Source organism: Lissotriton vulgaris, chromosome 1_1, assembly GCF_964263255.1.
Source record: "Lissotriton vulgaris chromosome 1_1, aLisVul1.2, whole genome shotgun sequence".
Lineage (NCBI taxonomy): Eukaryota > Metazoa > Chordata > Amphibia > Caudata > Salamandridae > Lissotriton > Lissotriton vulgaris.
In genome coordinates, this window is record NC_141685.1 from 1,763,571,822 (window position 1) to 1,763,589,113 (window position 17,292).

Consider the following 17,292-nt stretch of genomic DNA (forward strand, 5'->3'; position numbering starts at 1 on the left):
CCCATCTCTCCAATAGGATAACATTGGAGTTACCTTACTACATTTTTGAAGTGTAATTTGCAAATGGGAAGAGATAACCAGTTCATGTTTGGTTTTTTTGGAATCTTAATCTAAAATCCTAATTAATGGCGAAGTCAGATTTTAAATTACAATTCTGAAAATGCAACTTTTAGACAGTTGGAATTTTCTTGCCTTAGCCATTTTGTGCCTGCAGCCTGTCTATGGGTCACATAACTGGGTGTGGATGACAGCTTGTAGCTGGGCTTTGTGTATTCCTCGAAACAGCCACACACAAAGGAAGCTTAGATGTGACTGGATGGGCCATCACTGCCAGGATGGGAGGAAGGAGCTGGGCATAGCCCTACTTTCACTTCGAGGAGACAGACCCACAGCCTTAGGCCGGTCTCCCCCTGCCTCGCCCGTTTTACTGCTGTTAGCGCTGGGACGCCTCTCTGCTGGGGCAGCTGTTGCGCTTCATGAAACGATACATAAACATAGCCTGTGTCCTGCCTCGACACAAAGGGCTGCAAATCCCCTGTGGTTAGTCTGGAGCCAGGGCAGAGAAGGCAGGGCACCTATGCACTTTAAAAGCATGGCCTTAGAAGCTTCTCCCCACTTCAAAGCCACAGCTGTGTATAAAAGAAGGACATCAATCACCACCACCTCATTACACTTCAGGATGAGTGGATACTCTGCCAGGAAAAAGGACCGCTGTGATGCTAAAGAACTGCTACTCTGCTGGACTCCTGCTTTGCTATGCTGACCTTCTGCCCTCTTGCTTGGGTGAGAAAGACTGGACCTACATCTCTTGAACCCAGAACCCAGAGTGACTCTAAGGGCTGGTTGGCTGGCCACCTGATCTGAAGCCTCAGGAACATAACAGGCATCCAACAACCTTAAATGTGTACCTTGACCAGGGTTCACACTCCAGTCAACCAACAACCCAATTTTCAACAGTGACTATACAAAAATAGAGGATTGTTTTTTACATATCACAAAAGATTTCAAGTTCCCCACAAACATGGTATCCAGGCAGGTGTAATCTGTTCTGGATGGAGCGTGGAGAGAAAAGCTGTTCCTTTAGCTGTGGTGCACATGCACAAACCGCAAAAAGTACAACTTAGGTGGAAGGGTATTTTCTGGTCTCCAGAATCTATCAGTGAAGTCATCAGAAGCACATGTGTTTGCATATGATATCAGGTGGCTCCATGGTATGCTGAACCTGAAACAATGGAAAAGGAGGCCATGTACATAAATGACCTCCTTAGGTGGTCGACAGAATAATGCACAAATTCCACCTGTGACAAGTGCACAACTATAAATCACCCACAACACCTAAAAACACCGCTATATACCTTAAGGCAGTGTGGACAAGGAGGATTTCACTGGTGTTAATTTATTCATGAACATTTACCCATTGTCGCATCCAAAACACATATTGAACATCCCCATTCTCTAGGTCCAAACGCAACAGCAACAATACTACCACAAGCCCACTGCCACCCCCAACTATGCACCCTCTAAGAAAGAACAGAAGCAGCAAAGTGCAGTCTTGCCACAGGGACAGTAAATGCTTAACACACAAGCACATCCGTGAGGCGACAAAAATCGAAGTACTAACCATGAATCATGTTGTCAAAATTCAATGGGAGATGGTATATGCCTGTAGCAATGGTATGGTTTGTAATCATGTATATTCAGTAAAATAACGAAAGACAAACTGTTGTGATAACTAGATGAGAAATGCACCAGTAGATGAAATTTACAGAACAGCACTGGCCTGTGAGAGAAGGTTCTCCTGACTTCACAGGAACCTGAATGTGGTGTTGCTTAAAGTTTACTTGAGGACATTTTAAGATAGGAAGATGCATGAACTGTGGAATTCTAATCCAATAGGATCAGGGTTGAACTTTATAAGCTGGTATATCATTATAATAAAACCTGAACAGACGCATACTATTCCAGTTCAAAACACTCTGAGACAGAAAAAATCCTCACAGTCAAAGGACAAAAGTTATGCTTTACAAGAAAGCCGTATCCAACCCTCTATTAGGATACATATATGATTTGTGTTCACTGAAACCATGCTTTGTTTCATATAGTGCTCAATCACATAAAGCCATGCAATCATACTGCAATTCACATATAGAGCTTAACACAACACCAGGTCTGGCACAGCATAGGAATTCACAGTCCAATAATAAGTTATGGTCTAGGTGACACTAAGAAATTATAACACGTTAAAATGTAGAATTTGTTTTTCTGCCACTTTCATCATTCGTCCTAAATGTATTAGCTGGCCATAAACAATACTATGGAGCTAAAATAAACCATCATATAATGCTTGACTAGAATGGTGCTTGTAAATCAACATCAAAATTAAACTCAAAACTAAATCATGAATTGAGATACCATTTGACTAGACAAGTCTAACTTGCACAAGTATGATGAGGATATAGAATTTAAAGTTTGCTGGCAAAGATATTTTATTTAATGCTGGGATATATCACTGCTTCTTTCACAGTAATCCTCGAAACTCTCCCATTTTGTGCTTGTTTTGAACATTTTTCTTTTGATCTATTCAATGATCCATCAGCATACAATCACCTGTGTTTACAAACGTTTTGTTATTTCAAACAATTTACACACCCTCAGCATTTGACTGCATTACCCAACACACAAATGGAGAACAATACACAAATATTGACCAAGCCATAGAACACAGCATTGGCAATTCGGAGGCATCTGATAAATAGTTCCACAACATTAGTGGTCATTACCTGTTACATAGATATCTTCGTTCTCCCCTTTCATATGGATCTTGCACCTCATACACGTTAGCATCATAGTCTTCCACGCTGCTAGAATTCTGCCATTCGTAGGTTGCATCTTTATCCGAGTGCAAGGCGAATGGCAGGTTCTCATACTCTGGAATTTCTTCATAGTGACGGACATTTTCATAGTCCGCCTGGGAATGGCTTGTCTCAAAATCCAAAAGCTGATCGGATGGGTTTTGCACTGAAAATGTACGTTGATCCCCTAATGATCCAGAACGCTGACGGGTGGACATGTCTACCTGACTCTCATCCTTCAGTCTTTTCTTTTGCGACTCCGGGCTACAAGAGTCGACAGATTGTGCTTTGCTAGGTTTGATTTTTCTATCTCCAAATGAGGGAGTCGAGCTGAAATTCTGGCCAACTCTGTTTCCTTCCCCAGATGAAAATCCAGCTGTGGTGCAGTCTCCAGATTGGCTCCCTTTACACAAGAAACGTTGGAAATCGCTCTTTATTATGCAGACCGACAGTTTCATGTTGAGGAGCTTTTTGAAAGTACTTTTCTTTGGACAGTCCTTGGACGGCTTGTCAATTCGTTCCATGTCAACGGATGATAAGGACTTCGCTCTAGGTTTTGTGGTAACTGTAGACTGAGCATGGTTGGAAGACAACTTTAAGGACTCTGGGCTGCCTGAAAATGGAAGAATGGGCCGATGTAGTTTCCAGACTGGTTTCTCAGAAGCCTGTTTTGACAGGTCCTCTGACGGTGGAACACAACATTCTTTTCCCAATGCATGTCGTAGTCGAATTTCATTCACAACCCCTTCAGAATGTTTTACGTCATTAGAAACAAAACAACTTTTTTCAACTGTTTCCTCAGACGCAGCTTTTTTAAGCTGTCCAGCTGCTGGCAAACTGTGTCTTTGGGGTTTCTTCGGCACAACCCTTGGGGAACTTTCAGCTTTCAACTGAAGCCCTTTGTCCTTCTTTGGTGCAGAAGCGACCAGGCCATTGTTTGAAGATAAATGCTGATTGCAAGTTATTTTGAGCTGCTTTGGTAAGCTCATGGAGAGAGAACAACATCTTATGAAACTTGACCTTTTCTCCACAGTACCAGGTTCACTGGAATCTTCATCTTTGTCAACGAGGTTTGGTGTGAATGCCAGATCGCTATCCAGTGTGTGGTCAACCATTTCTCCCACAACTGAGGTATCCTGTGCAGTCACAGTGCCAACCTTCTGAATATCCAAGCACTCTGTATCAGTAGGTACCTCCAGCAAGGATAAGTCCTTGCTCTCAAACGAAGAACTGGTTTTCTCATTCAGATGGTTCACATTTCCAAGCTGCTCTTCCTGATAGGAAACACTCTCACCAAGTACATTGATTTTTGTCAATTTCTTAAACGCAGGTTCAACAGATTGAAGGGCAAGAGCCTCTGTGCAAACTGGCTCATGCGTTTCATCGCCTGGAGAATCTACACAGTCTTGGCGGACGAGACAGGCAATACGTACTGTTCTTGGCTTTGGGACTGGTAGCACTTTTGATGGTGACCCCAAAGTGGTTTCTTTAACACTGGTGTCATGTAAATTTCCAACTATTGTATTTGCATTGTCTGTTCTGCAATTTACAACATTTTCTTGGTCCATTAGAGACACATTTTTCTTGCCTCCTTTCGGACTATGGCAAGATTTAATATCTTTTGACATGATGGTGTTTGGTTTCACAATACATTCTTCAGAGCTGGATATGAGTAAGTCAGAGCTTATACCTTCCATCTCCTCATTTTTGCAATTGCGCCCTTTTCCTTGAAGATCATTATTGGAGTCTTTGTGCTTGAAACAGCAGTTCTTGGAAAACATATTTCTACAAAAATCATTTTTAACATTAGCTTCTAGAACACAGCTGTTGAATAAGATCTGATTTGTGCTTGTTCCTTTTTCACCCAGGTTATCCCTTTTCCACCTTGTTTTGGCATATGGTGTTGGCTGCCTACATATTTCATTATTTTCCAAAGTGAGTTTTTCAAGCTGTTCAAAGACAGTCTGGGTGTTATACAAGTTCCCCCCATTCCCCAGCTTGTGGTTGCACTTGAAGTTGCAGGAACACATGGAGATGATGTAAGAACGATCCTCGGTGTCGTTGCCTGATGTGCCATTTTTGCAATTTAAGAAGTCCAGGCTCTCAGAGCGGTTACTTTTGAGCTCTTCCAAACTGGTATTTTTATTGAAGGCTGATGGCGTTCTCTGTTCACGAAAAGAGGAGCTTTTCAGAACTTTTGGCTTTGGTGCTATTACCGGTTTGGGCTTCTTCGAAGCTTGCAGAACATTGGTGATCAATGACTCTGGCTTGGGGGCCAATGGAGGATGGACAGCAAACTTGGGTTTGGGAGCCACAGGAGGCTTTTTGATATCTAAAAAAAAAGAAGGAATATATTTTACATGAAAATAATTTTATATGTTTTAGCAACATCTCATGAAATTATTAATGCCAGGATCCTTGCTGCGATACTGACCACAAACATAGTAGGACTTCACATACAACAATTCTTCAATTAAATTCATTATAACCACATTCTAGTTTTAAGCTATCTAAATGGATGGTCACCATCAGCTAGTGTGCTGAGGAAGGAAATGATGTAAACACTTGCTTAGCCAAGGCCTCGAATTCAAAGAGGCTACAAACTGAACTCAGATGTCAAGGGAGGTTCTTTAAACTTTTCATTCCATATAAAGCAGGTTTGTAACCAACTATTTTTGTGTACCCTATTGGAGGATGAAGGCTCCAATCTAACCGAATACCCTGCCCAGCAGAAGTATGAGGCCATTAAAAGATACATTTGTCATCTTAAACTGGGAATCCTGTTTCTAGAATGTTTTTCAGCACAATGAGTTTAACGCCTATTGGTTAAGTTTGATAAGGAACATAAAGGACCGTTCCTAGTTCTAGCTTCTCCACTTGATCACAATATCAGATTCTGACCAAAGCAGTCAACTTCCCTTTGTTTCAATCACTCTCTACAGAAACACCTGAGAGTTCAGTAACTGGCTGAACATTGGTATTTATTATACTAGAAGCTTCCACTTTAAGCAGTCTGGTATTACCACCTGTAGCAGGTCCAAGAAGCAAGCAAACCTGTGTATGTATTGTAGGCTAAAACTTAACTGATCAGACAATTCCATAAACATTTTCTTTTAATCCAATGCATGTGATCTATCTTACCGTGAGCTCTCTGAACAAATGACACACTATGCATGTAGATCATTAATGGGTCCATGATCATGGTCATATGCACTGGGTACCAAAAAGAACTGCAGTTGAGTTATTCAAGGTAGGAGTGCACGTCTGTAAAACCATGAAAGATATAATACTGACCCTGACTGCCATGGGGGAGGCGGGGGGTACATTCTGTGAAATACAGAGTGGCAGCTTTCAAGCTGCTTTGTGTTTCACAGTGTAGACGGCAACCTACCAGCACTTTAGAGAAAGGATAGAGATCCCCCTTGTAGGCTGGTGCTGCGAGTGACTGCACACTCCTGCAGGGGAAAGTTTGAGGGGTCCACTGGACCCCCTTCTGTCCTTTGAGAGGGCTACCCTCGGGGATGCAATAACATTCACCACCTATTTGTGGCTCACTGTCAGTACACCTCCTAAGGGCCTGTTTGCCTCTGTGCCCGTGCCCATATTAGGGCACGGGAGCAGAGGCAAAGTGATTTCCTCACTTACACGGGGCACGTTCCCATGTAAAAGAGTTAAAAACGAGGGAATGCCTTTTCAAGATAGTGCTAGCAGAGCAGATGTGAAGCATTGGAAGTCATTGCCTCTATCTCTGGTGGGCTGTGCCGTCTTTTCAAAATGCTGGCACACCGAATCCCGGACACTTACTTTGCAGCAGTAGAGGGGGAGGTATGAACGCTGCTGTGTGATGGCAGGGCCCCCAGAGTGGCATTGAAGAAACCAACTAAAGGGGGGTATGACAGAGGTATAGCATTGCCGGACCTTAGGCTGTACTACTGGGCCTCACAACTGGTGACTGTGAATCATTGGATATATTTCCCACCAACTGACCCGGCCTATGCCCTGGATAGGTATCAGACCGTCCGCACGGGCTACCTGGGTGCCCTGTACTCCCACACTAGAGGAAGGATATACATCGGTCCAGCGCTACACACAATACTGATTTGGCATCAGGCGAACTAGCGACTGGGTTTGGCTAACACCCTCACCAAGGTGACACCATTGTGGTACACTCAAAAATTTGGCATGCTGTGCTATCAACCAGGGTTTGGTAGATGGGATACGATAGGAATCTCAGTGGTGAAAGATTTAGTTAAAAAAGGTGCAAAACTCAAATTTGGAGACCTTCAAAGGATTTATAAGTTGGCCCCAGGGGAGGTATTCAGATACCTGCAAGTAAGACATGCCCTACAGGCGACTTTTCCGAGCTATGAAGACATTCCGGACTCATCGTCTCTAGAAAACCGTTTGCTAGATGGGCCACTGCAGTCTAAAGCCATATCCTTAACATACAAGAAACTTAGTAATAATCTACCGGATAGTTTTGGCAAGCTCAAGGAGCAGTGGGAGAGAGACTTGGGACCAATAGACGAGGAGGATTGGAGATCGGCCCTTATGTCACCTAGGGAGGCGGCCATCACGCTTAGATTTTGACTGATACAACTCAGGGTTTTACATCGGTTTTATATGACCAAAAATAGGCGCACAACAGGATGGCCTCTCCTTGAAGGGCTGCCGGCCGCCGGCTACCTGCTATCACGCACTTAGGGAGGGCCCACTGGTACATCGCTTCTGGGAGAGAGTCACGGATCATATACAGTCTGCAATGAGTAAGACGGTAGACCTGACACCGAAATTGGGCTTGTTAAACATCTGGGCAGCCACTGACCTAACTAAAATCGAACAACAACTGGTAACGCTGGGGTACACACTGGTAAAGAGGGAACTGGCGAGGGGATGGGGTGGAGTGGCACCACCTTCCACATTGGTATGGCTGTAAGATCTGGACAGATGCAGGATTGAAAGACGTTTTTTCACCCGAGGGTGCCCGAAAAAGGGGGATAGAAAATGGACCAAATGGTATGTCTACAGAGGTGAAATATGTGTATCTCCAGGGGTGGAGTTAGAAATGCGCAGGAACGTGGACAGAGATGTGACTTCTCAGTGTAATTATTGTACCATCATTTGTATACTGTACCTTGATGAGAGTAACCAATCAGTATTATAAATCGGCAATTTCTGTATATCTGTCAGGAAGGTTTAGTAAAAATATATTTAAAAATATATATATATTTAAAAAAAGAAAAAGATAGTGCTAGCACTACATCACACCAGCAGTGATACAGAATGGGTCACACAAGAGTCTGCGGCCCCTTCTGTAAAATAACAATGCCGCGGGGGCATACGGCTGTTGCGTTTCTGTGGCACTATGTATAATAAGGTTCTTGGTGGATTGTTATCATAGGAGCTCCCTAAAAGGCAGGGGAGGACTTCTTTCTTCCTGGAAAAGCGACCAGTTCCAGAGTTACCCCTCACAGGTTCTTCGCATAAAGTGACTCTAGACCTACATTTCACAGCTCAGAGTAGTTTCATCTTGTTATTTGGATCAAAGAGAAGGAAAGCTGAAGGGTTCTCCAAGTCATGATTGTGGAGAAAGTTTTTGGGTGGAATATTATCAGCAAAGTACATTTCCTACAATGCGTAAATTATGAACACATAAGATTACAAAGCACATAGGTACCCATGAAATGCATTTGAACTACTTATTTATTACACGTTTTTTATATAGTGTAATCAAGTAGAGAACAATATTTCCAGGCATTGAAGCATCTAGATTGCTATGTGCAATTTGAAATGATGGTTGTTTAGGGTCTTACAGAATAGTGGTAGATTACATTAGTTTTAGCTTCTCTGGGCGTTGATGATCTCTATCACACCTGGTTCACCTCACCCAAAACCTCATCTTACTACTATGATCTCCCAAATTACACTTTCCAGACTCTTCCCTCTTCTATCCCTCATTCATCCTATTCAATCCAACAAACAAACTCACGTGTCCACTGCTCAAATTAACTCATACTTTCGTATACTAATCCACCACTAATCCTTTTGGGTTCCGGAGTAGCAAGCTATTTACCGAAAAGCGCTTAGACACCTTGTCAGGGGTAGAAAGCACTATATAAATGCAATTACAATTTCTATTTCATACGGGTATTGGGTGAGAAAAAATTGGCAGTACAAAAAAAAAAGTATTGATTTTCAGTGCTTCAATCTGAAAAAGATTCTCCAATTGCTCTCCTGGAAATATAAAGATTCTTAATGAATGCTGTGAGAAGTTCTCACATGGATTACTTCACTGCAAGTCTTTATGCCAGCATCGCAACTTTGCCTCACCTGCAAGTGGGTGAGATTACAACTGTCAGAATGATGTGAGGAGAATTTCTGTGATGATGACTTATTTGGTTCAAAAAGGTCTCCTTGCTCCTGCAAAATCCCGCCCTCCCTGCCAACTTCCCCAATTTCAAACCCCATTACAACGTAAAATGAACATGACCTGCAAATTATTAAGATTGAATTTTGAGCCTAAACGTCAGGGAAAAAATAACTTGCAAACATCTGCTTATTTTTTCATCCCTTCCTGGAAGCAATGTTGTGAAACTCATTAGCCCAACAGATAAGACAAGCAAACGCTGAACCGGTTTTTGGTAAACTCCTCACAGTGCAGTTATTTCTGTGATGAGGCAGGAGCGCCCAGCACTGGGAGTACACAGGCAGCGTAAATTGCTCAGGAGGTGAAATTGTCACCCATTGAAATTGTTATTAAAAACCGGGATAGCTTAACACCATCAGCAGGTCCTTGTGCCAGCTCCCATGCAGAAGTTCTCCTCACTGACGTAACGAAAATTGAGGGGGCCTCCCTGCACGGTGCTAAGAGGGGCCCCTAGCAGGCTCAATTAGGAGCTTTCTGGCCAGAGTGCAGTGCCGACAGGGCCGGACTGAGAACCAAAACCGGCAAAGTGCTTGGCTGGGGGGGGCGTCGCGGGCACCGCGCTCGTTGCCAGGGCCGGTTTTCGGCCGTTTTTTTGTTACAGACCCGTTTTTGCAGCAAAACAGCCCTGTAACAAAAAGGGGCCCAAAACCGGCCCCCGCCCTTGCGGCGCACCGGGGGATTGCCCGGTGCCCGCAACGGCCAGTCCGGGCCTGAGTGCCGAGGAGGCCCCTTGGAGCTTGGGCCCCCCCTCACTGCAGAGGCTGCAGGGGCCTGTGTTCCGCCCCTGGTTCTCCTGTCCAGCTTGCCCGCAGTCCGCTACCCTCTCTGCCTACCTGATGTCCTCTGTTTGAGCCGCCTCTGCTCGTTCCGCTCTCTGTTATGCCTTTCAGCTCGTTTTTCTGTCCTCTGTTTAGGCTTTACTGCCAGTTTTCTGCCCTCTGTTTTGCCCTCTTCTGCTCGTTTTTTATGCCCTCTTTTTTTCCGCCGTCTGCTAATTTATCTGCTCTCTGTCTCGCCTTTTCTGCTAGGTTTTCTGCCCTCTGTTTTTCCTATTCTACTCGTTTTTCTACCCTCTGTTTTTTTTTTTTGCTCCCTCTTTTTCTGCCCTCTGTTTTGCTTTTTTCTGCTCATTCCTTCCCTCTGTCCACCGATTCCTCTAGACTTGGCTTTCGATGGAGACCTCGCACCAAATTAAAGCATCAGGAGTACGTAACATTAAATAAGAAGTCAAGAATTCTCCATAACCTAAACAGAAATAGCTGGTTTAACTTTATTTCACAAAGACAGATTTAGAATTGACATGGTTATTTTCCTTTGGATTTATTATTTCATAGTAGTTTTTACATGAGGGATCTGACTTTATTTTTCTAATTTACAAACTATTCATTCAAGACAAGAACCCATGAGAGGGTGTGCACATTATTCCCAATCCTGGCCACTGCACACGGTGCTCACAGTCACTTCCGCCCTGGAGTTCCTTCCTGTTCAGGGCCCTCAGATCCTGGGCTGCGCTTCAAGGATCAGGACTCCAGGGTCCATGGAAAGCCTGGCAGTGGGAGTGGGAGCAGGAGGCCGCGCCAAGAAATACAAAGCGCATCCTCTGTCGCGGTGCCAAGGCAAGCGTTGCTTAAGCATAGTATATCAATACACCCTCGTGTCCAGCAGCACCTGTGGTCATCATGCACCATAACAACAGTGCACATTTATGACACGTGCAAGAACTGCATGGGGAAGTGCTCGGTGGGTTAAGTGCCTGAGTTAGAAAAGTGTGCCACCAAAAGGTCACAGATTTCAGTTCCAGGAGATCCAACTCAGCGATGAACTTGTCTTGTGTACATAATTATTTATTTATTACTGTATTAAGCCCGAGTAACTACTACTACTTGACCCGTGACCCCGACCTTTGTCATACGTTCTTTGCTCTTTTGTCAATTGTCACTTGTAGAAATACAAATTAATAACAACATTACATTATCACAAGTGTGCTTATGTTTTATCTATAGTACGGCCTTCTTTTTTATAATCTATATGAAAAAAATACAAAAAAAATCAGTAAACCATAAAAGTAAGTCCACTCCAACCACGAATTTTTATCCTTCTCGTGCACTTGTTCCTCATGCAAAGAGGACAGAGTGCACTGCCCACTGGCAGAGGGGACCAGGCCTTCCTGGGGCAGCATCTCCAAAGACATCTGGCATCTTCTCCAGACAGGTCTGAGGCTGTACGTGGCCTTGGTGTAGGTGTGCCACTTCAGAATCTCACTTCTCATTATGGAAGATTATTAGCTGCTTGCATCTAATGGCTGGATATGGAGGTAACATATGGACATGTATGCCTGATTACTTCATTCTGTACGATTCCTTTATATTTGCCATTGGCTGTACAATTGTTATTCTTGTTACATATTTTCTGCGCTAGATTGGATCATAAAATAGATCTATGGCATACCGCTCTATATATCTTGTGTGTCTGCTACCCTGGAGGGTTGGCTGAAGGCAGCTCACTGATAAATAACCTGCCGAGCATCAATCAAGACGGGTTTGCTCCTCCCCATGTGATATGGCTGAAGCAGGGGGCAATGGCTCATGGGGAAAAAACTCGTCAATAACAATTGGGATTCAGAACAGACCACAGCATGAATTTCCGATTTAACACAAATTAAGTGTCATTCGCTGGGGTGTCATTGAAGTGCTTTAGGAATGTTAAAATGAAAGCATCAGGAAGCAGTAACATTAAATAGGAAGTCAAGAATTCTCCAAAGCCTAAGTGGAAATAGCTTGTGGAGTGGAGGAAACGGACAGATGCTCCATGGCTCAAGACTGGTGGGTATATCTTTGCATTCTGGGGGCCAAGAGAAATCATAAATCTCAACACATCAGGCTCAAGTAAGTAAACCATTCAGCATGGGTGAGATAATTCTTAAGCATTCCTAGACAATCCACTTTGGGGTGTATATTGTATATATGATCAAGATTTGTATAGTTGGTATACACCATCAACAGAGTGTCTTTGGTTCACACTGAAACGTACACACTCATGTCAAAAAGTATTTAATGTACAAAATGAGGAGGGGAAACGCGGTGTACGTAAAGAAGGCATGGGGGTTTAAGAGGTGCCACTTAATAATAACATATGCACATTTTTGCTACTTTGAGGTTGAGCTCATTTGTGTAGGGACTATTTTCAGTGATCTACTTTGTGCGTTTACCCACTTCGTCCTCAGTCCTCAGCGTGGACAATCCGTATATAGTAAGGCCCGCATGTGCGCATATACTGTTAGCCTCCCACTATCAGGTGAAATAGACATGGGATGCTCTTAGCTGTATCCCATTCCAAGGAGAGCAAAATTGGTGTCCTTGTAGATACCTCACACCTCTGCCCTGCACAGCTTCTCTCGACCCAGACAGGTGGGGCTACCACCTTCCACTGAATGTCTTGCAGGGGCTGAAATATTGTGCTAAAGGGAAACATCCTAAAACTTACCAAGCCAGAGTGAGTCACTTGTTGCACACATCCTGGAAACAATAGCTTGTCTCTTGCATCACATAAAATTCGACTAGGTTTATATAAAGTAAGTGACTGCTAAATTTAATGGGAATTTAAGATACCAGCTTTAGCACATAAAACTTGGAGTTCCCTTAGCTTACAGGCAAGTAACTACCCTCACTTCACCAGAAAAGGATCCAGTCGGAGCCCACATGGCGCATTCATAGAATAAACCAGCAGAGGAATCCCAAGACGCTCATTATAAGCTTCACGGAGGCAAAAAAACGACAGCGTCCAAACAGAATTTTGAAGAAACCGATACACGAAACCCCCTTCCTACGAGAAGTAACTCAAAACTCTAGGTCTACACACGAAGAAATGAATATGTCACACCAACATTGATGTTTAGGTGTGACTTCTACTCTAACATCTCTTGCCATGTTCAAGAGACCGGCTGGTCACAGACTAGTTAACAATCTAATAAGAAGTGCTACATGACAGCTCAAAAGGTGTAAGGACATTTCGTCTTTGAAATCTTTATCAAGTGACTTGTAGTTAAAATAGGTAGACTTTGTGACTGGGGTCAGAAAGTTACCAGTCAACCCACAACAGGGAGGTGCATATAGTCAGTCTGCATGGAGCACTTCCCTTGCTAGGATCCCAAAATGGAGGGTGACCAGAGGTTCTAATACCAGTTCTAGGATTAGTAGCAGATTTCAGTCTTTGAATAGAGGGTCTGATGACGGAGGAAGAGGATTCAAAACACACATGGCATCGTTAGAGCTTGAAAGAGGCAAAAAGTTGTTTAGGGCACTTACTATATTGAGGAGCGTCCATGCTGGAGGAACAAGAATTATTTCAATTGTTGATGCTAAGTAGTAGCAGTACAGAGGCGAGATGGGGAGGGGGCGGAAGGGGTGTACAAACTGTCAAAAGCAAGCGGCCGCCTCAAAATTCACCAGGCTGCTGGAACCTGTCCTTCAGTTTATTCAAATGTAAAATCGTTTGTATCAGCATCCATGCACGTCTGTTGACATATGTACACATACATAAATGCACAAGAACACGTTAGTGCAACACAAATGAAATGTGTGGGCGCAGGGTGAAGTGCGACAAGCAGGAACAAGGGATGGTCCGTGCAAGACCAAGTTAAAGCTTCTACCAACCTCCTAAGTAGGTCACGGAGCCGTAACAGGGCGCCTAATAGACTGGGCATCAACGTCACATGAGTTTACTATAAACATATGCTAAATCTCAGTAACCTAAAACAAGCGAGGAGAACAGAAGGGCCACGCCCAGAAGAAACAACAAAGCATTGGCAAACCAATGCATCTAGTTTTAATGTGCTAATTGATACAATGAGAGACGTGCATAAAAAAAGATTCCTGCATGCAGCAGCAATTTCAATGTAGATCTATTGGCTTTGCCAATTCAAATTCTCTTTAAACAGATGGGCTACATAGCTTGGTACCGGCACAGTGTGGGTGCACTTACTTGCTCCCCAAGAATGTAAGAGTGAATGTGCAGGGGACTGTTAATACGCAGATCTCTTGTAGACCGGAATCGAAGTCTCTGCACCATATATCCATATCCACAGGAAGTGGGGCAACTGATCGCAGAGGCAAGGGGAAGATGGCGGAAGCAGCTGAGGGGACCAGGCCTTCCTGGGAGCAGCATCTCCAAAGACACCTGCCATCTTCTCCAGACAGGATCTGAGGCTGTACGTGGCCTTGGTGTGGGTGTGCCACTTCAGAGTCTCACTTATCATTATGGACGATGATTAGCTGCTTGCATCTAATGGCTGGATATGGACGTAACACATATTAACACATTTGCCTGGTTACCTCATTCTGTCTTTTCTTTATATTTGCCATTGTCAGTATAATATTGATTTTTGCTACATATTTTCAGCGCTAGATTGGGTCATGAAATATATCTATGGCATACCGCTCTATATATCTTGTGTGCCTGCTACCCTGGAGGGTTGACAGAAGGGAGCTCACTGATCAATAACCTGCCGAGTATCAATCAAGACGGGTTTGTTCCTCCCCATGTGATATGGTTGAAGCAGGGGGAAATGGCCCATGGAGTGCAGATACTGGCAGCCAAGAGAGGAGGCAGAATGATACCCCACCCCAAACAGTATGAGGTGAAAGAGTAATATTCACGTGGGTGGGACAGAAAGCACCCCACTTATATATCTATAAGGATTAGTACCAGAACATCTAAGGCCTGAGAAGACGCACATAAAGGGACGAATACATGATAGTCTTTGCGGAGGACCAAGAAGCAGCTATAAGCGCACAAGAATGGAAAGCGGCATATGAAGGCGACATGGATCTCACGACCGTCAAACGATTCGTCATGATGGGATGGCCGGAGAAGAAGTACGTGGACACTGAACTCCGGAAATTCTGGGAAGTCGGAGAACAACTATCCGTAGTTGATGATGCAACATTCCTGCTACGAGGAGACAACGATAGTCAAAATGAAGCAAAGAGACAAGGTGGTTCCCCCAAGGCAACTGGTGGACCGCCTGCTGATGATCCGGCATGAAGGTCATCTAGGGATAGTCAAAACGAAGCAAAGAGTCAAACAAGCGTATTGGTGGCCAGCTATGGACAACCAGGTGGAGAAGCACGTCCGTGCTTGTGAACAGTGCAGTAATGCCGATAAAACACAAATCATGCTACGACCTCCGTTGGGAAAGTTCATCAACCCATGGAGAAGAACTGTCAGTGGACAATCTGGGCCGAATTCTGGATGCACAGAGCGTTCCTAAGAACGCCATTGTCCTCAAAGACCGATATTCCAAGTGGCCAGAAGTGGAGCTGTGTGAAACTGCAGACACAATCCTAGCCTTTCTCACTGTCACCTTCTTAAGAGAAGGCATACCAAAGGTCATCACGTGTGATAATGGCCCACATTTCACGTCAGATAAATGGAGAGTATTCATGGAACGAAATGGCATTGTGCCTAAGCATACTCCGGTGTATCATCCGTTGGGGAACGGTCTTGCAGAGAGGGTTAACAGAGTGCTCATGGGATCTGTACAAATAGCTGTCAGCGCCGGGAAGAACTGGGAGTCAGAACTCAGATGCACGGTGTGGGCATACCGCATTACCCCTACTACGACCGGGTACAGTCCTTTCAAGATCCTGAGGGGTCTTGACCTGTTCACGAAAGAACGAGGCATGGATGCAGGTCACCGTACAAAGTAAAGGATCGTCAGCTATAGTGCGCAGCACAGCAACTTGGAGAAGGCACAAAGACTTTACACGGACCAGTACAAAAAACGACACAAAGTCAAGGAAGTGTCACTGGAGAAAGGGGAATGGGTCAGAGTGAAGATAGCACAGTTAAGGAAAAAAGGCGAAAGCAAGTTCAGTGCTCCACTGCAAGTAAGGGAAATTATGCCAGATCTGCCCTGTTACGCGATGGAAAGGTATGGTCCCAGGACAGAATGGCCCGATGCATCAGAATAATGAGATGGGACAAGACAAGAGCGGATCCACTAGAGAAGACCGACAGTTGGTGCCTGGACGAGGAAGAGCAGACACCAGAAGTAAAGGAGCAGAGAAGCAGGGCCTGAAGCACCAGGGAAGAAGTGACTGACAACATCAGGGCTCAGATGAATGCGGAGGAAGCAGTCCAACACCAACCGCAAGAGAACCACAGTACTGGAGGGTCAGAAAATTGGCGTCAGACTTCCCAGATGCCAAGCACTGGCCATCTTGGAAACACTAGCGAAACAAAAACACACACCACCACAAAACGCACACGCAGAGTCATGGTGTTACCGAGGAGGTACAAGGAGTATGACATGAAAATAGAATAACCTTTTTACACTCTACTCCCACCTAGGCCCTTGCATTCTCACATGGAAAACCCTTTAGTCCACTTACCCCCTGCTACCACCCACGTTGTTACTGTTCTGTTATTGGGTTGTTGTAAAGGGGGGAGATATGTGGTGTTGCGCTCTAGTGTTCCAGTCACGTGGTGTGACTGGGAATGTTGGGAGCACGGGCGGCCATTTTACGGAGAGAGCCGCAATATCGAGCTGAAGTCATGGAAGCTGTTCCCGGTGCTCTCTGGGGCAATAAAGTATTTACATAAAGCACATCACGCTTTATCCGCCTCATTATTGGCCCGAGATTTCCACCACAAGGGCCCCAGTAATCGCACAGGCATCCCTCTGCAGACAGGTGCAGTCATTCACTGCACCCTCCTGCAGGGGGGATATGTGCCCCCCTTTTTAAAACACTGGCAGTGATGCTGCCTGCAGTGAACGGGGATCGGCGACTTCAAAAACCCAGTCCACCTTTCACTAATGCACTGTTCCCAGTATAGGTTTGTACATGCACTGGGAAAAGAGAATTTACAGTAATAGGGCCCACTATCCCAGGCTGGGCCCAGCACACCCAGCTAAAGGCGCGCTGTAGTGTAGACTAGGGCAGGGCGCCCTAAAATGAAACATGGGCCTAGGATTCTGCAGGATTGTGAAATCACACGTTCTAGTGTTTTATT

At 44.5% G+C, this 17,292-nt stretch overlaps 1 protein-coding gene across 3 annotated transcripts in view; it reads right to left on the reverse strand.

Moving 5' to 3' along the window:
* FGD6 (FYVE, RhoGEF and PH domain containing 6) overlaps nt 1–17,292 on the reverse strand; it is a 217,270-nt gene that overhangs the window by 171,397 nt on the left and 28,581 nt on the right. For all 3 annotated transcript variants that reach the window (XM_086919063.1, XM_086919064.1, XM_086919065.1), the window contains exon 2: nt 2,781–5,184. In XM_086919063.1, coding sequence (XP_086775189.1) covers nt 2,781–5,184 — 2,404 coding nt within the window. The remainder of the gene's footprint in view (nt 1–2,780; nt 5,185–17,292) is intronic.